Source organism: Symsagittifera roscoffensis, chromosome 7 (assembly GCF_963678635.1).
Source record: "Symsagittifera roscoffensis chromosome 7, txSymRosc1.1, whole genome shotgun sequence".
Classification (NCBI taxonomy): domain Eukaryota; kingdom Metazoa; phylum Xenacoelomorpha; order Acoela; family Convolutidae; genus Symsagittifera; species Symsagittifera roscoffensis.
This window is the reverse complement of record NC_087068.1, coordinates 7,215,123-7,239,413: the sequence shown is the minus strand read 5'-3', so window position 1 is coordinate 7,239,413 and position 24,291 is coordinate 7,215,123. Positions and strand designations below refer to the sequence as shown.

General features: G+C 37.5%; 2 protein-coding genes across 3 annotated transcripts in view; one reads left to right on the top strand and one right to left on the bottom strand.

Annotated features, from left to right (window-relative positions):
* LOC134851028 (trichohyalin-like) overlaps window positions 1-24,291 on the top strand; it is a 77,764-nt gene that overhangs the window by 13,274 nt on the left and 40,199 nt on the right. For both annotated transcript variants that reach the window (XM_063866908.1, XM_063866907.1), the window contains exon 6: window positions 27-120. In XM_063866908.1, the coding sequence (XP_063722978.1) occupies window positions 27-120 (94 nt within the window). The remainder of the gene's footprint in view (window positions 1-26; window positions 121-24,291) is intronic.
* On the bottom strand, window positions 17,061-19,121 carry LOC134851029 (actin-1/2-like). The gene is made up of 3 exons (XM_063866909.1): window positions 18,943-19,121; window positions 18,350-18,841; window positions 17,061-18,125 (listed from the first exon to the last, which is right to left on the bottom strand). The coding sequence occupies exons 1-3, from the start codon at window positions 19,010-19,012 to the stop codon at window positions 17,569-17,571; spliced, it is 1,119 nt and encodes a 372-aa protein (XP_063722979.1). The 5' UTR covers window positions 19,013-19,121; the 3' UTR covers window positions 17,061-17,568.

The window sequence follows — 24,291 nt, the reverse complement described above, 5'->3', positions numbered from 1 at the left end:
AGTATCTTCTGTGGTTGAATGTTTAGTGTTCGATCAGAACAGGTGGTTGAATTGAGAGACCAGCTGGTGGCCTCTAAACAGGAGATTAGACAGCTGCAGAAACAAGTCAAACAGTTCAAGGTCAGTCCACTCTGTGCTGGATATAATATAAGGTTTAAAAACTGATCCCATAACCAGGGAAGTTCCACGTGCCAGAAAGAGCGAAAGATCGAAAATTAACAGAGGCACAATCTGAATTTTCAATTCAAAAGTCTATCAGAATAGCCGAGTTGTACTAGATAAACAACAGCTAAAAATTGCACCGAGAAATTTTATTGACACAAATCGAGACACGTAGCGTCGAGATGTGAACAAATTTCGAAATTCAATACAAGCGGAGAGGGGCGTGTTCTCATGATGGAGGGGTGTTCTCAAAGTCGATAGAAAATGCAGATATACTATTACTTTTTTTGCTTTATTTTTCATTTTTGAAATTTCGGTGTTAGGTTTAGCTCTTTTCCAGTTTCCCACCCCCCTCGTAAAATTACAAAATAAAGCTGATCAAAAATTGTTCTCTTGTATTCTGCATGTTGTAGAAATTTGTTCACTTGTTCACGCTGAAACGTTTTAGTGCAATTTATAACATGAAAAGTCAATTTAAATATACTTTTATATATTGAATTTCAGAAAAAGTGAAAGGGGGAACTGGAAAACAGCCTTAGGTTTTTTCCAATATCCGACTTTGAAAAGTCATTTATCTGCTTTTTTCTTCTAACCGGACAATGTTAGTTTTAATTTCCTGGATTTATTTGCTTTCTGTGAGATTTTCGCGACTTTTTTTAAAGTTTTTGAACGCTCAACTGTGATTGGCTGAAAATCGCTGAAAATAATTTCGGAACATCCGTCCTCTCCATCATGAGGGATGCGACCATTACAATCTCTTGCCTAGAACGCATGCAAGAAACACGAACAGAACACGAACATTTTCAAAATGTATATACCTCAACCTAAGCAATCTTTCCAAGGCATTAAAATCAAAGCCAATTACGGAAACTATCGCCAAGTTATGTAACAAAACTAATACAAGTTGTATGCTAGCCATTTCAGACAAAACCGCTACAAACTGTTATGATTTGTTAGAGAACTATTTTTTAAAGGCATTGTCAATTGAAATCGTAAGTTTTGCACCGAATATCTCAGAGTTTTGAAAATCATTTGAGTAAAATTGTTGTGCCAAAGCCTAAAGACAAACAAGACTGCTTATATATCAGGGCAAAGCCCGGAATGTTCCAACTGCCCCTTAAGCCATATCTAATAGTTTGTAGGAAAATAAAATCATTATAAACTCATTATTATATACCAAGCGCTCATAATTTAGTCCAGAGCATGGCCAAATTGGCATATTTTAAGTGCACAAATCTGTGCAAAAAACGCTTGGATGTAAAATATCTTTTTAAATTTGATTTTAGAAAGTCAACATCTTCAATGGGGAAGAAAAATTTTTTGTCCAAACTATTACTTCAATCACCGAAAATTGACTGAATAAAAAAACCACACCAAGCATAATTTTTCCGTTTTCTTCGAACGATAAGTTTTTCAATGAACAAGAAATAATTCTGAAGTGCCTGGTCACTGAAACCAGTTCAGGATTTTAGTGAGATGAATTTCAAAAAAGTTAATATTGTTCTTATTTTTTGCTCTTTAAGAACGAACATTGCAGGTGCCCATATCCTTGCAGACGAGTTGTGTTAGTTTTACGGTTAGTTTTTGTGTTGTTTTGATACTTTCTTGCGACAGCTCGATTAGAAGGTGAAACAATTGACGTTAGAGATCATTTAGACAGACCTCTAAATTTTTTGCTGACAAAGGCGAAGCAGTCAATAACTTCTGCCCTAAGAAAATATTTTTTTAATTTAACACAAAAAACAGTATATTCTAAGAAAGTTATCAGTTTAACTGCTCTCAAAGGACATCAAAATTATTTCACCTGATAATTTTAGCCTAGCTGTTTGATTTTTTGAGAGAAGTTAATGTGCTCTCCCTGCGTTTAATTGCTCTCCACAGGTTTATCAGATTTACTGTTTGTTCATTCACCATTTGTTTTTCAAATTTATCAAAAAGTCCATCCAGGCCTTCTAAAGACGATATCAGATTAAGAACTATTGAAAAAAGAATAACACGCGGCAGTTCAACTATATATTGAAGTTTGGCTCAGCATCGAAATTGTTTACAGGAAAACTTCAAATTTTTGTATGCAAAAGCTGACCTGACAAAAAACGTTATCAACTAAATTGCTACCTAAAATTTAGCTGTAATCGGTTTGGTTCACAGTCAGTACCTAAGAATTAGACGACAAGCAAATTAGAAGTCACCAAAGAGTGAATTTTGAAAAATGAATGAACAAATTAATATCATTGGAAACTACTCGAACTGTGTTGTTTTTGTCGGAAGCTTGTTGCTCCGACTTTCGAAGAAAACGGAATATTTATGCACGGTGTGGTTTTTTATTCACTCAATTTTCGCCGATCGAAATAATAGTTTTCGACAAATTTTTCATACCCCATTGGAGATATCAAATTCATCAGTTCAAGTCTAAAAAATATTTTACCTCAGATTATTTTTTGTAAAGTTCTGGAGGTTTGAAAATTGAAAGTGGCTATGTACTGGACTAAATTATGCGCGCTTTGAAGAATTTATAGATATTGCTGAGAGCGTAGCGCAATCTATTTATGCGTGGCGAATTATCCAGCACAACAAAATCGTTATGAAATGAATTGAGGCTAGCTAATCAGATTGGTTGTATTATTTTTGGACGACTCAACATTTCACACTTTGATATAGTTCAAAATTTATAGGTTTTCAATATTTTCTTTTCCTAGAACCTATTGGATACGGATTAGGGGACAGTGGGAACATTCAGGGTTTTGCCCTGATACAAGCAGCCTTGTTAAGTATTGGTGACTACAAATAAATTTCGTTAAATCATTTTTTCAATAAAATCTCAAATTTAAGAAACAATTCATTGTAATTTATTACAATTAATTTTTTGTATCATTAATGCTTCATAGACCCTTAAAAGGCAGTCAAAACATTCAGGACTTTGTCTTGATGCAACCAGTTTTGTTCAGCTTGGCTGACTTCAAATAAATTTCGTTGAATCATTTTTCCAATAAAACCTCACATTTAAGAAAAAAAAAACATTTTAATTTATTACAATTAATTTTTCGTATCATTAATGCTTCATAGACCCTTAAAAGGCAGTCGAAACATTCAGGACTTTGTCTTGATACAGCCAGTTTTGTTCAGTTTGGGTGACTTCAAATAAATTTCGTTTTAGCTTTCGTAGATGCACAAACTTTTCACGTATACGTGAAACATTTAGATAACGTGACAAATGTTTCACTTATATGATCTACGCATTACAAAAATGTTTTACAAAATCCAAATTACCGTTTTATAAATAATTTAGAATGTTTGTCAATATTCATAGTTTTTGTTCGGCTTGGGTGACTTCAAATAAATTTCGTTAAATCATTTTTCCAATAAAACCTCATATTTAAGAAACAAAAACATTTTAATTTATTACAATTAATTTTTCGTATCATTAATGCTTCATAGACCCTTAAAAGGCAGTCGAAACATTCAGGACTTTGTCTTGATACAGCCAGTTTTGTTCAGTTTGAGTGACTTCAAATAAATTTCGTTTTAGCTTTCGTAGATGCACAAACTTTTCACGTATACGTGAAACATTTAGATAACGTGACAAATGTTTCACTTATATGATCTACGCATTACAAAAATGTTTTACAATATCCAAATTACCGTTTTATAAATAATTTAGAATGAATATTTTGATTTGCAAGTGGGCTATATACGTTTTTACTATTTGTGAATTTTTGTTTTATGCAAAAAGCACAATACATGTCATCGTTTTGTTATTCGTCCAAAGTTCTATTTTTTTAGTATAGCATTTTAATAGTGACGTCTAATTTGCTTTGCCTCTAAATTCCTGTCGCCCTTCATCATCGTCAAGCTAAATGTTCCTAATTTTCTACAGATGTACTTTTGTCAATAATATTACTGCTAGCAGTAGTTTCATTAAGTACTGAAATTCACACCACAAAAAACACCAATGAAAAGTTTTTTGTTCTACGAATCAGCTTGCTTTTATTGTTCATGTTTATCTCAACAGTTAAGCTTTTATAGGTTTTTTCAGATAAACTGCTATCGAAAACTTATTTAAACAACTTTTCCGGCACGTTATGAAATAAGTTAATCACACGAATCCCCAGGTTGACAAAGAATGCCTATCCTACGGTTTTATAGAAAATCAATTGGTATGAATGTGGCAAGATAAGGGTTTTTCTATAATATGGAATAGTATGATATGCTTTTTCCTATTACCTGTAACTGTATCAGGGCGGATTTAGGGGGGGGGGGGGGTGTTGCCAGACGCCCCCCCCCCCTCTCCTCAGGGATTCGACCCCCTGCCAACCCAAAGGGTCCCCCCTTTGGTACTTTTAAGAAATCCAGTTTTGGCCGACCAATCTTAAAATTTTTCTAAAGGTGCCTTTGGCGCCAATATATACTAATTTTGAGGGGGGAGCGCGCGGCGAAAAAACGCAATTTTTCGGTCAAAATTTTCCAAAAAGTGCCTAAAAACGTTTGTCTTGGCCTATTTTTTCAAAATTTTGCCTGCGGCGCAGAAAATTTGGCCAAAATAGGGACAAAACAGTGCTTTGGGAGAGCTCGAAAAAACGATTTGGTCGACCTAAAACAAAGGTCGACAAAATTTTCGAAAATTTTTTGAAAATCCGCCCTCCGCCCCCCTCGAGAAAATCCTAGATCCGCCCTTGAACTGTATGATACGCATTTACATTTTTTTGTACAGCGAATTATAAGTACAGCTAACTATTTGTGTTTCTTTTTTTTTTTAATTTTACCCGAGAATTTATTAATCTTAAATTTTTTTATTAAGAAAACACACAACCTAAGAGGCAAGAATTTTGCAGTTAAACTGCACTCAGGGATTCTGGGTCGAGTGTTTAAAAACGTGTTTATAAATTGTTTCAAAAAAAATCTGTGTTGGGAAGTTGTGTCCTTTTCAAAATCCTTCCAGCATCTTTTTTTTAATTATGTTTTAGAAAAAAAAACAATTTTTCAAGCAAATATTTTTGGTAAAAGTTTTCCTGAATCAGAGAAAAGATTTAGAGAATCAAAAAGTGAACGAAAGTTATTCCTCAATTTTTGAGCAATAATTTTCTTTTCAGGTAACTTCTGACACGCTTATCAGACAATTATTTGTTTAATTTAAACGCTTATCAGACAATTGTTTGTTTAATTTAAACGCTTATCAGACAATTGTTTGTTTAATTTAAACGCTTATCAGACAATTTTCCTTTCCAAAATGTATGAGACCTTTTATTCCACCAAAAACACAGGAATCTATTTCTTGACAACTATGATTAGAAAAATTCACACAGGCGATAAAAGAAATAGAATTGGAGACACTTTTTTGTAGCCCTGGATATCAGATATGCTTTTGCTCAAACCCTGTCAGATAACGAAACCAAAGCGCAAGCTAACTTCAGATCAGTGGAAGGAAAAACAACATGGGCATACCAGTTCAACTTTATTGACTACAAAAATCTTCTGCTTTCTTTTGACTTAGAAGTTCAAAATATCGAGCCAACTAGAGTAACTAAAACATCAAGTACATGCATTGACCATATAATTGCGGCGGAGGAAACTCAATTAACAACAATAAATTGTACTATTAGTGACCATTATGGACTTATGCGTGACCTAAAATTATTTCAGAAAAGCAAAACGTGGATTTTTATAAATCGGATTTCAACTATGATTTACTACTGAATGATGATTATTGTTTGAAATTTTTATTTTCGCTAAAAAATCGATTGAACAAAATTAATGATGATGATCCTGACCTTTACATCATTGAAATGACTCAAATCTTGATTGATGAATTTTCAAAGTATTGCTAAAAAAATCCGAAAAAAGAATAAAAACAACCACCCATGGATTAACCTGAAAATTAAGAAAATGATGAATAACCAAAATGTGTTACACAAAAAGTGGGTTCAGACATCATCCATTGAAAACAGAAATAATTTCACCTCTTGTAGGAACAATGTTATTAAGGTTATAAGGGTGAGTAAACGCCGGTAATATGATAACACGATAACGAGGAAGAAGAACTCGTCCGGAATTTTTGATGCTTTAAAACATTTTTGTGGTAAAAAAAATGTGAATACTGCTTTGTTCGAGGTTAATGTTTTCAATGAACACTTTGCTACTATTGGAGAAAAACTAACAGAAAAATTCAAACAAAGCGTGTATAAATCAAATTTTCCTGTTAATAAAAACACGTTCGCTATATATGATACTAATCGATATGAGATACTAGAGGAAATTAAAAACTTGAACAATAAAAAACCTACTGGTCATGATGGGATAAGTAGTAAAATGGTAAAATTTTCTGCTCCGGTGCTGGCTGACCATTTAGCGCTTTTTTTTTAATATCTGCTTTGAAAAGGAGTGTTTTCCTAATTTTCTCAAAATTGCAAAAATTTTACCTTTGTATAAAAATGGCGATAAAACTGAACCCGATAACTACCGTCCAATTAGTTTGTTGTCTTGTATAAGTAAGCTTTTTGAAAAACTTATTTTCAAGCGCATATCCAATTTTGCCGCTAAAAACAACTTGATTGATAAGCATCAGTTTGGATTTCGAAGTAATCATTTCTGTACTCATGCCATTTTGTCCATTACTAACTTTTTTCGTGAATCAATTGATAAAAAATTTGGTTACTCCTGCTTTATTGTTTTGAAAAAAGTATTTGATACAATTGATCAGAAAATCTTGCTTGACAAACTTTATCAACATGGGTTCAGAGGGAAAATTCACAAGTTAATGACAAATTATCTTACAGGGAGAAAGCAATATGTTTATTCAAATCAATCGGTCTCGAATATGCGAGAATGTACAAAAGGTGTTCCTCAAGGTTCAGTTTTGGGGCCATTTCTGTCCCTTTTATACATAAATGATATGCCGTCGGCCAGCAACGTTAAGCTAACATGATTTGCAGATGATACAACGGTAGTTGATGCTCAAAATTTTGCATCCAAAACGAAATTCCAGACAGAATTAAATAAAATATGTAATTGGTGCAATAATAACAAACTGCTCATAAATCAAAAGAAGTGCAAAATAATGAAATTTGGAAGAGATAACTTAAATGAAAAATTTTCTTTTGGTAATAATGTACTCGCCGAAGTTTCGGATTCTAGGTTTTTAGGAATTCAAATGGACAACAGACTCAAATTTGAAAGTCAAATTAATATTGTTTGTAGTAAATTAGCTAAATTTAACGGTTTACGATTCAAGGGTAGAAACTATTTCTCAAAAAATGTGCTGGTTAAATTTTATAACTGCTATGCAAAGCCACTCATTTCCTACGGTTTATTTGCATTGGGTGCAAAATCAAAAAGCCTATTAGAAAAAATATTTGTGATGCAAAAACGTATTTTTAAAACTATTTGTTTCAAGAGAAAATTTGAATAAGCCTCATATATCTTACATTCCTTTGAGATTGACACCGTTTTGACTTATATTTCAGACAAATATTCAAAGAAACTTTTAATCAACTTCGTGGTAAAACCCCTCTTGAAACTTTTAATTTGGAATCTCTAAATAATCGTCGGGTTACTCGGGCCTCTGTGGCAAAAACTTTACCAAGCATGAAAACTAGAACACAAATAATGCAGCGTTCATGGAAAATTTTTCTCTTAAATGTTATAAATTTTTGAAATCAAACGAGCTAATACCAGATAACCTAAAACAGTTAACTGAGCATCAACTAAATGGGTTTTTCAAAAAAATGTTTTCATTGTTTCTTAATGACAATGGAGATCTTCTAGATTTATTTTTTTGAATCATCAAGTCGGATATTATATCGCAACTTCTGTCATGGGTTTTTTCAGGGTCATGCCTCGATAAGCTGCATAGCTTTTTGCATGATCCTTGGTGGGTTTGATTTGTACATGTGGTTTATTGTTTACCTGTCTGTATAATCTTACTCTCCCAAATAAACTATTCAAGTTCAATGGATATGCCAGCCGAGTTTTTGACCAAAAAGTCTTGACATAACTCTGATCAATTGTAAGAACACTAGCCACTAGCGTAATATACATGACATACTGGTAATTACTAAACTCAAAAATAATGAAAAGAACCGAGCAGCAAGCGGCTCTAATCACGGTATTAGATGGTTTAAATGACAAGAGATTGGCTAATTCACAAAACTGCAAGCAAAGAAGCAAAATGCTTAGGCTTTAACATGAACGCAGAAGGTACAAGACGCCTTGTCAAAAAGACAGCAGCTATAGAAAACCTACATAACACCAAAAACCTTAAAATTATTTCAAAGTTTTATAGGTTATATGCACCAACTAACAAAGACCTCCCAAATTTGGCATCAGAAACGGCGCAGCTTGGACTACTACTGAAAACCGCAAAAAAAACAGGTTCAAATGAGAGGAAATTGATAACACGACTTTCATATAAATAGTAAAACTAGTGGTCGAACTCACCAAAAAACTTTTTGACCATTGTTCAGAAACCAGGTTGGTGCTTGAGTCCTAAATGACAGATTAAGAGCGGATTTGGCCATTACTCTGTTAAAGGTTGGTTGACATATCATATCATACGCATCCAAATTTTTAAACTCACGTGAAGAATACTGCTCAATAGATGAATTGGAGTTATTTAGGAAAACACGGAAAAAACTTCAGGATAGTTATCGACGACCAAGCTATATTAAGTGCCTAAAGCGTATCGAAAAAATCAAAAACGATACAATTTAGGCAGATTAATACCATTCAACTTTGACAGAAAACATTTGACGGGATTAAAAATTAGAAATCCAGTCAACTCGTCGCTGCTAACTAGCAATTACCAACAAAAAATTGTAGTTTTTAAAGTTACCGCAGGGATACATTTGGATAAAATTAGTTTAAAAGAACTGGTCAATTGGAATAGATCACAAAATATTTGATTAACTGGCTAAAAGCGTAGCGTAAGCAAATCAAATCCAATTTAAGCAATTTTTCTGTAAAAACCGGTCTACCATCCAAAAAAAATACCGAGGAGAAAACGAAAAAAAATTTTTGACCATCTAAAATGGAAAATACAGAAGCGAATGGAAACGACCATATGGGAACAAGAATACTCCAAAACAAAAGCAGGCATCCGCCAAAGGGAAAAGGAAGTGGCTAAGAATATAATAGCCAGACTAGAGAAGAAGGACAGAGAGGAACTAGCAGCAAGCTTATGGCAAAAAGGGGCAGACACGATAATCAGCGCATGTACCGAAAAAAACACCAGCAGGCAGGAAACCGTTTCAATCAATGAATAGCCGGAAAAAGCGTCAAGGAAAAATATCAAATGCAGATCGATCATGAAGCTGGATCACACAAAAAATGGACATAGGAAGGCCAACTCGGAAAAAATGCATGTAAAGACGAAGCAAGACCTAGCAAGAAAAGTACAAAAAAATATTCTTTGACCTCAACGATAACATCAACAAAAAACTGTTATAAGGTGTCCCAGACGAATAATATAGCAGCCTCGGAAAAGACCTTACGGAAAATTTTTTCACAAACTAACATTGACGGTAAGGTAACAACATCACTACCCACGAATGCTGGGACACAGTTTTATAACTGCAGCAACCATGAAATATAAGAACTTAAGACAGAGAGAAACTGAGAGGCAATTGAACTATCCTACAGAACAGATTTTTATAACATCCGTCCCAGACTAAGTGTACGGGACGAATGCGTGGTTATTGACGACTGAGTGGCCATTCTCACACATGTGAGAGACACAATTCCACACAGCTTGCACTTAACATAGACATGGATAGACGTGATGCTTGACATCGCGGACGACATTTGATTCCCACAAAATTATCGGCCATTAGTGGCAGACACAAAATAAATCTTTTTTTTAAAAATAACGCATAGTACTTGGGGGGGGGGGGGGGGGGGGGGGGATAAAATAACAAAAACAAAACAAAAACATTTTAAGTTTTTCAATTTTTCTGAACAATCTTGTCTTTTTTCTCTGACAAAATCTTGTTCGTCTGGGTGATCAAGGGCAGTTGTGGGACCAAACGCTGTTGGTCTCAGCTCTTAAAAACAATTTTGCTAGTCTTCGTCCTGTTTTTTTTTTGTGCATCTGAGTGTTTAAGTTTATTCTTCCGACCAGATCACGGATTGGCAAAAAAGTACGGGTTATGGCGTTTTGTGTCTCACTATGCTCTGCCTCATATAAATCTCGTAAGGTGTGCAACGCAGTGTCACATTAGTTTCCTGTTGGTTGTGATTAGGTTTTAAAAAATAATTTAAAAAACTGTCTGTTTCAAAGAAAAAATTGCATTTCACACTAAATGACACAAAGTAAACGAAGAAACGAGGAAAACGTGAATTCTCAATTTAATCAGCAACTTTTCATTAAAGGACTTTTAGTTGCCTGTAATTTGCTCACTTTTAACGAATTCATTTACCCTGGGCTTTAACAAGAGTTAGTAAAACGATGGCTGTTAAATACTCAATTGACTGTATTCTAGTTCGCATAAATAAGAGAGTGAACTAGAGGTCAACACATAACAGCTAGACAGCTTTAAGTTGATTGACAGGCCGGTACCAAACTCACACTTAATTAAAGTATGAGAAATAAAGAATAGCAACTAGGATGATTGACAACTAGGATGATTGACAACTGAACATATTGTAGCCCCTGACATTTCCGTATGGATGTAAAATTTAAGTACATAGTAATTTAAATTTTAATATAATAAATACACCTTCAACCTGCCGCCTCAACTATAATACAACAAACTTGAGTTTTAACAAACTTGAGTTTTAGGCTTATGGCCATCTCTCTCCCTGGGTTAATGAATTTTTGATTGAGTGTAGAATAAGATTCATTTTCCTTCTCCCCCTGGATGTTTTCCTGTTTGTTCCGCCCCCTGGATAGTTTCGATCATAACTCCTCCCATTTTGTCTACTGGCTTTCTTCTTCTTGTACTCCTTCTGGTTCCCGAGGTTTCACTTTGACTGCCTGATTCAACGTCTTCTTCCTGACTACTATTTACAAGGCACTCTCGCACCACTAACACTGGACGTTCCTGGCTTTCCTTCACTTGTTTTCTTTGGCCCCCTTTTCCTCGCTTCGCTCTTGTCACTCTGGATTTGGCTTTAGCTCCCGTTCCTCCTTCCACTACTGCCGTACTGCCGCTTGGGCCTTGTCCCGCCGCAATTGCTTCGCGTCTCGCTAGCATTTCTACCGGTAGTCGTGCAGGGATGATAGTCAATGGCTGATAGTCTTCAGTATCCGAACTGTCGGACTCGAAGGTGGCTACTGGTACCGTCTGCATGGTCTTTGCCCTTTTTGATTTCGGGCTCACGACTGCCCCTTTCTTTGCGCTCGCTAACATATCCTTGAGCGTAGCCGGCTTCCGTTTCTTGGGAAGGTCAGGTTTCGGTTTTGATGCCACTGCACTTTTCCTAAGAACGGATCCGTTTTTAAGTTTTAAAGTATGTTCGGATTCAGAGATAACATTGGATTTTAGTAATTTATACCGATTTAGGGTCTTGCTGGTAGTACGCTGGTATAGGTTGTGTCCTCCTCCACTCCCCTGGATGTTAGGGCCAGTGTCTCCACTCCCTTGGATTTTTGGGGCAACTCCCGATACCTCCCTTGGACATGCGTCCATTTGTTGGTCACTATCGAGCGTGATAGGGGCCCTTCGCAAAGCTGGAGCGTATGTTAGGTCAGACCTCTCCTCCCAATTCGAATGCTGAGGGAATGCAACTTTACTCATCTCAGGATCAGTTTCGTCTAAACACAAACATTTTTGTTTTAAGACGTTCTTCCAATTCAAATTATTCAAACTTGGTTTTTTCGTAAGGTTTCGTAAAACGGTATTGGCCTCCCTGCCGTGGTGAGCTTCAAAGGTGTTAATTTAGTAGTTGCATTTTTGGAGAATCGTAGGGCGCCTAGCGCTTTATCGACCATAGATTCTAGAAACTTATGCTCTTTTTCTGTCGCATATGTTAAGACAAAACTCTTCAAACTTCCTATTGTCCGTTCAACGGACCCCGTGCCTCGATGATCATTCACTGGGGAGTACATTAGCTCGATGCCTTCTTCGTTACAAAAGCTTTTAAATTTATTAGATGTAAAACATGATCCCTGATCAACGTGGATCTTCCGAGGTACTCCATGATGCGTTATGTACTTATCAAGGAATTTTAAGACCTTATCTGACGTATTAGTGGTAGTAACCATTGCTGACGGCCACCTTGAGAATCGGTCCGTAGCAACCAGAACATATTTCTTACTTTCATTCAAGTAATTTATCGGCCCCCAGAAATCCAACTGTAAACATTCATTGGGTTCCCTTGGTTCAGGGACCTTACCCATGTCTCCCTTGGGTAATAACGATTTTAGATTCTTATCCGCTTCCGTGCATTGCTGACAGTACGTGGCCTTTGCTGCCAAACTGCGGTACATGTAGGGATACCAGACGTCACGCGCTGCTTCGAACATATTTCTTTTACCGTGATGGTAATAGTGTGTCCGCGATTCAACTGGGACTTGTAAAGGCAAGGGGATGACCAACCGTCCATCCAACCACACACAATCGTCCCGTAACGACAGATCGTTAGCGTATTGAGCCCAGTACTTCCCAATCTTCAGAAGTTCTTCTTTCAAGTTAGTCTTCTTCTCCAATGCTTCTTTTACTCGTACTAAGTTCATATCCGCTGGTATGTTCGAGGCAACAAATTCTAAATTAAAAAGTTCTGGTAACGCTTGGGACTTCTTGATAACCTTGCAATCACGGGGAATGATGGACATAATTTGCTGATTCGGATTAACAGTAGGAAAAAGCTCGCCTGGAAATTTCGAAGGTATGGAAAGTACTGTATTAATTTTTGAATCCCGTGTGTTTTTAGTAATTGCAACAATTTCAGGGTTAATGACAGTTATTTCATCGCTACTCAATAAATTTTCATCTAATCTAAGCGGAGAGTTGATCTGAGGTTGTAGTATATTCGGAGTGTTAGTTTGGGAATCAATTGTAACATTTTCAACATTTTCAATTTCAAATACTGGGAAAGAACAATTAGAGTCGCTATCCATTTTGTTTGAGTGTTTTGATGTAGGCAAATTTAACCGTCTTCCAAGGGAACAATATCTGGAGCACACTGAATGTCCCTTGGATTTCTTTGATTTACGCGTTATGCAAATTGATCGTTTCCTATTGGTCGTTGTCTTCACGCATGACTTTCCGCCCTCAACCGTCGCTGGTTGTATGCATGTTATCCGTTCTCGCTTTTGATTGGATGAAAACCGTCTAGACTGTTTAGAACCAGTTTCTCCAATATCCTGATAATTTCGTTTACCAAGGGGTTTTAAATCATTTGTAAAACCAAGGGATTTTCTAATCGAAGCGATTTTTGCCACGGTGAACAAATTATCATATTGACTTATCGGTTTAGGGGGTTCGCTAGGATGCCTTGACAAATAATCTGCCAATCCAATCTTGGCGCCCGGTTTGTGTTCTATTACAAAGTCAAAAGGAATCAGTCTGTCTAGCCAACGTGTCAGTCTTGAAAAAAGTGTTTTGTTTTTCTTGTTATTCCCGTTAAGTAATGAAATTAAAGCCTTATGATCGCTAATAACTGTAAATGATTCTCCTAGGATGAAGTTTCTGAAATACTCGGCCCCCCATACCACCGCCAGCATCTCAAGCTCGTTAGTGGAATATTTTTTCTCGGCTGCGTTTAAAAATCGTGATGCAAAAGATATCGGGCGCCACCCTTCTGTACCCAATTGCTCTAAAACCGCTCCAAGGCCATTGTGACTTGCATCGCAAACAACTCTAATGTCTTTATGATTATCAAAGTGTTTTAATTCAACTATGTTCGCTACCCCCATTTTAATGTTTTGGAAAGCATTTTCGCATTCCGCGGTCCAGTTATATTCGTTTTTCTTGCTGAGGAGTGGCCTTAATGGAGCTGACATCTCCGCTATCGCTGGTAAACATTTATGCAAGCTGTGGATTGAGCCCATATATGACTTTAATTGCGTGACTGTCTTAGGAGCTTTCAATGCGTCTATCGGCGATGTTTTTCGTTTAAGAGGCGTAACCCCCGTTTCGGTTATACGATGGCCAAGCCACTCGCATTCTCGTTTCGCAAACTCGCATTTTGGTAACTTCAAGGATATGTTTTCGTGGTTTAGTTTCCGGAGGATCTTTTCAACCAAGGAGATATGTTCTACTTCCGTTCCGTTGGTTGTAACCAAAATATCATCAATAAACGCGTTCGCTTGTGGGAATTCGTTTAAAATTGAGTCCATTACTCGCTGGAACTCTGCCGGCATTGACGTTAACCCGTAAAACCCTGTTCGGAAACGGTAAGTTCCTGTCGACCGTCCGCCCACCAAAGAAAAGTTACAGTGCACGCTTGTTTCTTCACTAAGCGGTAGTTGCCCATACGCGTACGTTAGGTCCATCGTAGTAAAGTACACCTCCCCTTGTTTTTTCTCGGAAATAAGTTGTCCTATTGTATATACAAGTTCTTCTATATTTGGCATCTGGTATTTGTTTTTATGCACTTGTTTATTAAGCTCTCGTGATTCCAATGCTAATTTTACGGACCCGTCTTTTTTTACGGTGATGACGATCGGAGAAACAAAATATCGATCCGAACACTCTTTCAATTTTTCTATATGTCCCTGGGTTAATAGCTTATCAATTTCTTTGTCCACTTTTTCTTGGAGCGTTACCGGCACTCTCCGTCCCTTCTGCTGCACTGGTACAAGATTTTTGAAAAATTCTGCTTGAACTTTGTAGTTCCTAATTTTTCCAACTCTAGTAAAAAGTTTTGGGAATAGCTTACTGAAGTATGATTGCCATTGATCCATCTGCTCATCCTCCGGTTCATCGTGCCCCTCCTTACATGAATTGTCCTCCGCCCCCTGGATGTTCGTGACTTCCCCCCTTGGATCTGCTTGCATCAACTGGAGTCCGAGTTTACCCATCAAATCACGTCCCACGATGGATGGTCTGGTCCCCCCAATGACTCGGACTTCTGCTGTCGTCTTCCAGCCGTTTGATGCTAACTCGAGTTCCATTCTGCCCAGCATCTTGATCCGATTGTTACTGTAGTCTCGAAATTCGTCATCGTCAGTGTTATCCTGCTTCAAGTTGATTCCCGCTCTTCCCACTGTTCTTCTCAAATCTTCTAGTGTTAGAATGGATATCGGCGATCCACTGTCGATCCAAATGTTCATCGGGTGCCCATTAATGAATATTTTGAGTTTAGGCCCAGCAACTTTCAACACCGTTTCCTTCTTCCGTCGAATTGCCTTAACCATGTAATCGTCTGAACTTTCTGATGACCAGCTGTGGTGTTCTCGTTTAACGAAACCTACTGAATTTGCCGCAGCTTGGGGCTCCACGTCATCCGAGGGGGTATCTTCTTCGTCGAATAGCTCATCCCCTTGGATCAATCCAACCGGTTGTCCCCCCCCCCCCCACCCTGGATTGTCGTTTTCCCCGGCAAGTCCTCTCAAAGTGCCCAATCTTTTTGCAGAAATTGCATGTGACGGCTCTTGCTGGGCATCGTTGTCGGTGTTCTGGGGTGAAGATCGGTTGATCGCAGTTGTAACATCTGCGCTCTTACATTCGATCTTGTGTTCGACCTCCTCCACGATGTGGATATTGACCCCGTCCCCTTGGCATTCCTCGTCCCCTGGATCCGCGAATATTGCTGACTGGTTCCGTTTTGATCTGTAGGGAACCCCCTGGCGATGGATGCGCCATTCCCGTGGAACCGGATACGGCGCCCTTGTAGCTCCTTGCGTACTTGTCTCCTCTTTCATATGACATTGCGATTCGCAAGGCTTCTTCCGGGGTTTTAGTTTCCCTACACAGCTCGTTCTCCGCGTCCCTGTTCCTCATGTTGAAAATAAATATGTCTCTCACCATCTTCCGCTCCTGGGTGCCCAAATTGCATCTTGCCGCCATTCCGCTAAGTTCTGCATAGAACGATTCTAGACTCTCGCCCTCCTTTTGTTTTCTCGACAACATCTGGTACATCTCGTACGTTTCGTTCCGCTCTTTCTGAAAAAGAGCTACACAGGTATTCAAAAAACGTGGGTATCGTATTGTTTCCATATCTAAATGTGGATGCTGGTTATGCAAGGCTCTCTGTCCCTCATGTCCCAGGCATAAATACAGATTCGATATCAGTGTACGTTCACCTTCTGCCCGTGGTTTTCCACCAATGTCACCCAGGTCTGTAATCTGTGCTTCAGTTAATGTCGATGCAAAGTAGTATTCTGACGAGACTAGTCCATGTTTCGCCACCATCGCCCAATGAAATCGTTGTTTCCAGTGTTCCCATAAAAGTTGCGGTTCCGCCTGATTCGGAGGCCAGAAGGCCACAATTCCAAGGGGGTTTTTCCCCCACCATCCACTGGCTGCGCCATAACAAGGGTTAGTAAAACGATGGCTGTTAAATACTCAATTGACTGTATTCTAGTTCGCATAAATAAGAGAGTGAACTAGAGGTCAATACATAACAGCTAGACAGCTTTAAGTTGATTAACAGGCAGGTACCAAACTCACACTTAATTAAAGTATGAGAAATAAAGAATAGCAACTAGGATGATTGACAACTAGGATGATTGACAACTGAACATATTGTAGCCCCTGACAGCTTTAAAAATCGGACAAAAAATTAACAAAGAATTGAGAAAAATATTTATTTTAATTATATATTTGCTATCCTAGTTTTGTTTGTGAATGTGTAAAACTATTTGAACGTTGCTTAACTTTTGCAAAGTTCGAATGGCTTAGGAAAGTTATAGCTTGATTCTCACTAAAAGGCCTTTCATTGATTCAAAAGAGCATTCTGAAAACTGTGATTAGTTTTTGAAATAATACTTCAACTGCCAAACAACAAGCATTAACATGATTAGGTGCGGATCTGGGATTTTTACAAGGACTTTAAAAAAATTTTTGATAATTTTGTTGACGTTTTTTTAAGGTTGATTAAATTGATTTTCCGAGCTCTCCCAAAGCACGAAGAAGACCCTTTTTGGCGTAAATTTTCTAATTTTCTGTGTCGCAGGGTTTGAAAAAACAGGCCAAGGCATTTTTTGGAACATTAAGAACAAAAAATTGCGTTTCTTGGCGCTGTCCCCCTCAAAATTAGTAAATATTGGCACCAAAGGCGCCTTTAAAAAAATTTTAGGGTCCTTCAGCCAAAAATGGATATTCAAATTAGTACAAAGGGGGACCCTTTGGGTCGGTATAAGGTCGAATCCCTGAAGATGGGGCGTCCCCCGTCCCTTTCCTAAATCCGTTGGTGGTTATTTTTATTCTTTTGCTTATAGTTCTTTTGCTTAAAAGCATAAACTGTCTATTGTACAATAATGAACTATTGTTTAATCAAAACTATCGATATGTAATTTGTATAATTGAATTTTCACCAGCACTTTTGATGCACAATAGTGGGGCCAAATTCATCATACTCCTGCTTCGAGATCAATATCTGTTGGAAGCTGCTCAAAGAAGCCAGAATAGATCCCCCGATCCAGGCAATATATTTCCTCTCAGGAGGAGCGATGACCTTGATCTTCGTTTTTTTCGGCGCCAGGGAAGAGAGTTCCTTTTCCATGCGGTCTGCAAATCCGGGGAAATAAGTCGTGCCTCCGGACAAGACGATGTTGGCAAATAGATCTTCTCGAATGTCTTCATCGCACTTCATGATTGAGTCGAATGTTGCCTCGTGGATTCCAACAGAATTTTTGTTTATTAAGTTGGGTTTGAAAAGAACCTCGGAAGACGAAAATCGCTCGACTCCCGTTGAAATCACCTGGCCGTCGGGGAGCTCGTACGATTTTTCGAGGCTGGAGCTATAAGAAGCTGTGAGAAGTTCCGCCTCAAAGTCCGGGGCAGTATAAGCCAGCTCCTCTTTGATCTCTCGCACAATTTCTGATATGAAGGAGTATCCACGCTTCTCCAAGAGTTCCAGATAGTAGTCTAAACAGTTCGTGTTTTGATTTTATCGCAGAAAAAAGAGAGCCAGTTTAAAAGGTAAAACTAAAACATTTCGGAAAAATTCGATTGGTTTTTTAAATCTATAATTGTATGACAACTGTGGTCAAAGCATTCAAATCAAATTGCTGTAGAATTTTTACTGTTGTTGGTTTTTATTGGTTCAATGTTATAAACTCTAACAATAGAGATTAAAATGCTTAACTTACTAGTTACGTCCTTTCCGGCAAAATCCAGTCGGTCGCTTTTATCAGGCAATAAGAAACGGTCAAACACAGGAGCAATGCATGATACACCTTCACCAGAGTTTATTACGATTCCAGTCGGTCGTCCTGAGGCGTAAAGCGACAGAACATTTTGATTGGTAATATGTAACGCTGGCGTGTTAAATTTCTCGAACATCGTTTCGGTCATCTTTTCCCTGTTTTCTTTCGGACTCAAAAGCGTATCAATGAGCAGCACCGGGCGTTCTTTTGGATCCACTTGAAGTTTTTTGTAGTAGATGTGGTGCCAGATCTTTTCCATGTCTTCCCAGTTGGTCACGACTCCACACTCGATCGGGTATTTGAGGTTGAGGATTCCTCGCTTGCTCTCTGCCTCGTCTCCAACGTAAGCATCTTTATGATATATGCCTGTAAGTCCCATGCCCGTTTGCAGACGTCCAACGACCGAAGGGAAGTCAAATAGTGGGCGGTCATCACCTGAATAAAAATATTCAACAGCTTTACAAATTTCTTTTCTTAACAAATATTTGAATTTATTTTAAGAAATTTCATAACTAATCTAGTTTAAAAAGAAGTACCGGCGAATCCGGCCTTGATCAGTCCGGATCCGTTGTCAATGACAAGAGCCGCCGAATCTCCGTCGTTCATTTTGAGAAATTGTTTTTCGAAAGATAATTTCTTTTTATATTGTAATCTTTATGAATAAACGACTGAACAATCTGTGATAGTGAACAAATTAACGAACATGAGTGTATAATTGGTGATTCTACTGTAATACATTCTATAGTAACCTGAGCGTAAGATTGATTCGACATTAAGTTAAGTAGTACAGCAAACAAAGGGAAATGTTCAAAATCGTTCAATCTTCGAAGATATCGCCCCTCCTATGCCAGAAAACAAAATTTGACAAAACCGGCAAACCCCCCCCCAAATCGGAACTAAGAAATCTAATGTTATGGAATTCAGAGGAGCGATACTAGAGATGATTTGGCCCGGGCATACAAAAATCGGGACCCGTCAGACCCTCGGGGGGCAAGTGATAACGGTCCCCGGAAGTGTAAATAACCCTATCAGAACTCGGAAACTAGCGGCGGTGTTGGCTCAAATTCTAGTATGTTGTAGGCCTAGTTAAGGGGAGCTTAAGTTTGGAGACCCAGAACCCTCAGACCCCCACTTCCGGTTTTATGCCCTAAGTAAACAAACCCAACCCTAACTTCCGGAAGTCGTTTCTCGGATTCCAATGATCGCAGGGAGCTGAAACTTGGAGGGATGATAGGTAGTGGCAAGATACATCTTGGATTATAATTTGAACCAAATCAGGCGGTTGGACCACAAGCTATTAGCACTTGGAAAAACACCCCCTTAGACCGGAAATGGGCATTGTACGCGAAATGATGAAAGGTGGCATAGGTATTTTATTGCGGCAATGCACACAAAATACGGACCCCGAAAAAAGACCCCTGGCGAATGAAAACCCTCCGGTGACTCCTTCTGGTTTTATAGCCTTTTCCCAGAAAAAGTGATAATGGACCTTAAAAATGGTATAACTTGTGAAGTAATAATGGGATATGAATGAAACTTGGTAGTTAGGACCCCCATGGGATTTTGAACCCAAATATGGACGTTTGACCCCGGTTGACCCCTGGGTGACCTTAAGTTGACCTTTGGGCGTTTTGACCCCAAACTTGCATGGAAAACCCCGAGATTAACACCGGAAAGTGGCGTATTTCCCAGCCCAACCCCTGGAAATTAGAATCGGTCACCTTGCTTGAAAATTGGGAGGAAAACTTGTATATTGGGAGAACCTTGGAGTAGAGGATTCAATTTAAAGTGGACTTGGTAAACATTGGGTTCAATTTAGCTTGGTGAATGCGCTATTAATAGAATATCAATTAGGGTAAAAGAAAAGTAGTCCCAGAGGAATTGGTAGTAATAGAGGCATAGCTTGAGAATTAAGTTTCCTAAATAGTATGAATGGACGGGGATTTTACTTGGCTTCCCATTGGTGACTTTCTGGTTTGATTTGACCCCTAATAGACGAACTATGTTCCCCTGATAGCTAGAAGGTAGAGCTTGGAATAGAGTACAGAGAGAAATTTTAGATGCTTGGAATGAATCAGCTACCCATGAAAAGGGTCTCCCCCTACCCTGGGGAGAACGGAACGTTAACGTGATAATTGAAATGAAGACCTTGGGAGGATTACTAAACAAACATAGCATGGTTTGGAGGTTGAGTTGAACTCGAGGGCTGAAGTCACAGAGGTCAAGAACTAGTTGATTAGAATCGTACGACATTTGTTTGCTTGGTCAACTTGTGACAGCTACCGCATACCGGGTATCTAAGAAGTGTGAAAAGATTGATAAAAGAAACCGAAGTTGGCATGTAGCAGAGTTGACAGGGGGAGGGGTATAGCCTTAAAACATGTGCGGTCGGGTGATTTAGGCGGATGTCAGGACTGATAGGGAATGGCGTGACTTAATTATAACTAAGTGTAGAGAGAGATAAGGAACTGGAGGGTACCGGAGAGCCTATAAGAGTCAGAACAGTGTGAGCTACCATTGAGAGTAGTTGGTTCTCAGTCAGAGAAGAGAACAGTTGTTAGCTACTATTGAGAGTAATTGGTTTTCAGTCAGAGAAGAGAGCAACTGATACTGAGAGAGAATATAGTTGGTTCTCCGATAGATAGAGAGAACAATTATTGCTAGTTAGTCAAGTAATTGGTTCTCGGAGTAAGAGACCAATAGATAGTTAGTTCTCATCAGAGATTCTCTAGAGAGAGAGAATAGTTAGTGTTAGTGGAGTTAGTTGACAATTAATTGCAATTAGGCAAATTGGCCGATAAATCGCGGACCCTTTCCTCTTCACTCGCTTAGTAGATTATATCCTGGCCACTCAGAGTCTTCTGTAATTGGACATATAACCATCTAAATTAATTTATCATTGGAAATTCTTGCGATTGTATCGAGTAGACGAGACAAGACAGCCAAAGAGCATTACACAGAGGGGCAAGCAACATAATACAATACAGAATAGTTACCACCAAAATAACCCTTTCGGGATTGTAGAGAGTAGTAAATCTCGGTCGCCCCCACTGAATTCACTGCCCAAGGGACGACTTTGCAGTGTCGTTAGGAACGAGAGAACGAACCTAGATCCCCTAAATCTACAATTTTTAGAATTTTGACAAGATCACTAAAAAACAGTCGCGCCGCTTTCCTTTTTTATACGTTCACTCGGCTGTCCACGAAAACCTAAAAATAACGTTCACAGTTTTTGAATGATGTAATTGATATTTTAGATTAACATATTCAGCAAAGAACAAATGAGTTTATAATGATTTCTTTTGTAATCCATGCACCGAACAAAAATAAGATCACAACTCAAGAGCAAGATTTTCCTTCTGATGAGCGGATTTTCTTGGGTAGGGTAAGGGGGGTTGTGTTGTTATATCTCTACCCGCACTGACAAAAATAGATTAGGATAAAAAGTCAAGAATAAAATATTTCAATTATTTTTTCTAAAGATTATGTTTTTTTTGCCCTGTCAGCAAAAAAGTGATTTTAATGAGTCAAAAAATCCATCCAAATCGATCTAAATAGATTTTTTGAATTGATCGAAAACTTTCAAGAAAGATCGACTTAAACCAATTTTAAATGGATTTAAGTGAGATTGTGGTGGATTTAAGTCAGTTTCGGATGGTTTTTATAGAGTCTGAAAATCCATCCAAGTCGATTTCAATCGATTTTTAAGACACTGAAGCCGATCCAAAATTTTCAAAAAAGATTGATTTAAATTGATTCAAAATCCATTTAAGTTCGTAAAATGTACATTGTTAATCAATTTGGATCGATTTAAAATCGATTTAAAATAATTTAAATCAATGCGAAACCATTTTTGTCTTTGCGGGTAGCCGATCAAGGTCTAAATTTTACAAAAAAACTATAATTTTGAACAACTTTGAAGGCAGCAAAATACGAGAAATGACTAAAAACGCTGACTGAAATTATTGGTTTGTGAAAAACGTGCAGTTAACAGAACAGATCAATAGGTTATTTCCTTGTCAAAACTAGAGTCTTAGAAAAACATTGAAAAACAATCTGAGGCTTAGAAGAACAATTTGAGGCTAAATGAAAGCGAACAGTAGTATAGTGTGTAGCAGGATATCAAACCATAAATTTCATCCAATCATGATTTTCGAAAATGACGAGCTCGTGGCCAAACAATTTTTTAGAAATTTATCATCACTTTTTTTCTCTGAAATAAAATGCTTTTTGTTCGGTTATCGACTAAATTAGATTCGTATGAGTAAACTTATGAAAAGCAACCAATGCAACTTTTTTTTTCAAAATTACAGCTCATGAAAACTTAAATCTTGTGCAAATTTTGAGATATTAAAAATAATAAGATCAACCGTACAATTGCACCCCCCTAAGTGACCTACCGTAGAACGCCCTCCCAAGGCATGTATCAACTTATTTCTGTTTAATTCTGTTTAAAACATGCATTTGATACAAAACGCTCAAAATATAATCATTTTGAAACTGTTCGTACATTTTTTTTGATAGGCTACAAATTCAGTTGAATCGACGTTCTATTTATGTTCCAATAATTTAAATCTTCTCAGTGAGAAAATATGATTTTCTCCTCAAAGTTATTGATGAAAAATTCGTACTTTCGCCTCCCTTAATCGACTTAGGTTGCTATTGTAAGGTTAATTCAAATATAATTCACAATCAAATGTCATAGACCAAATTTAATCATTAGCTGTTCTGTTCATGAAACACTTCACGTAGAATTCCACTCCCAAAAACTGCTTGATGCATGATCAAAGTAGTTGATGCATGATCTAAAAGTGTAGTGGAGATGAAAAAAACTGCTATTACTCAAATTGCGAAAAATAATATTGTTTGTAATAATGCGAAACCCAACCCAGAACGCTGCAACTGCTCTTTAACGTTTATGAAAGAGATTAAGATTTAGAAAAACATGAAACAACCTATAAAAAAAAGGCGATTACTTGTTTCACAATTTTTTGAAAGTTTCTAAAGTGATGTTTTTGTTCCGACTTTCGGATATTTATTCTCGCTGTTTTTTTCTCTAGACAAATTTCGATTTTTTATACCAGCCGAAACGTATTGTTGTCTTAAACTCAAATTTCACCTGTGATCTTTTTTAGTAAATTTTATGATGGCTTAAAGATTGAGATCATTTTTTAAGCAAACACTGACTCATAGACTTAAAAGGCAGTCGGCACATTCAGTGCTTTGCCTGATACGAGAAGTTTTGTTGTTCCGACTTTCCCAAAACATTTGTGCTCGGGGCGTTCTTTTTTCTTCAGACAATTTTCTACAAGCCATTTTTTACGAAATTTTTTTATATCAGCCAAATATTATTGTTGTCTTGAGCTCAAATTTAAAAAGATATTTCACTTGTGATCTTTTTTTCGTTCCAACTTTCGAAGAAAATGGAATTTTATGCTCGGCGCGGATTTTATTATTGAGTCAATTTTTATCGATCGAAATAATGATTTTCAATGAAAAAAAATTTATACCCCCTTGAAGATATTGACTTCCGGAGTTTAATTTGAAAAAGATATTTCCCCTCCAATTATTTTTGTTAAGTTCTGGGGGTGTGAAAATTGCCAATTATGGGCGCTTTGAAGAGTTTTTCATAATGCTGAGAACGTAACGCGAAGTATTTTTGCGTGGCAAGTTATCCCGCACAACGAATGTGTTCCAAATTGAATTGAGGCTAGCTAATTGGTCGTTTTATTTTCGTAAGACTCAAAATTTCACACTTTTGATATTGCCCTTTTGAGCAGTCTTGTTGTAAGGTTTTGGGGTTTAAAAGTTGCCAATTTGGCCAATTTTGATTTTTTCAAACCTCAATAACTTAGCGAAAAACTTTTGCAGGCTAAATATCTGAT

Excerpts from the sequence above, each read along its gene's own strand:
- LOC134851029 (XM_063866909.1), bottom strand. The coding sequence starts at position 19,012 with ATGAACGACGGAGATTCGGCGGCTCTTGTCATTGACAACGGATCCGGA. Across the intron at positions 18,842-18,942 it reads GATCAAGGCCGGATTCGCCG|GTGATGACCGCCCACTATTT; the intron begins GTACTTCTTTTT and ends ATTTTTATTCAG. Across the intron at positions 18,126-18,349 it reads TGCCGGAAAGGACGTAACTA|ACTACTATCTGGAACTCTTG; the intron begins GTAAGTTAAGCA and ends CGAACTGTTTAG.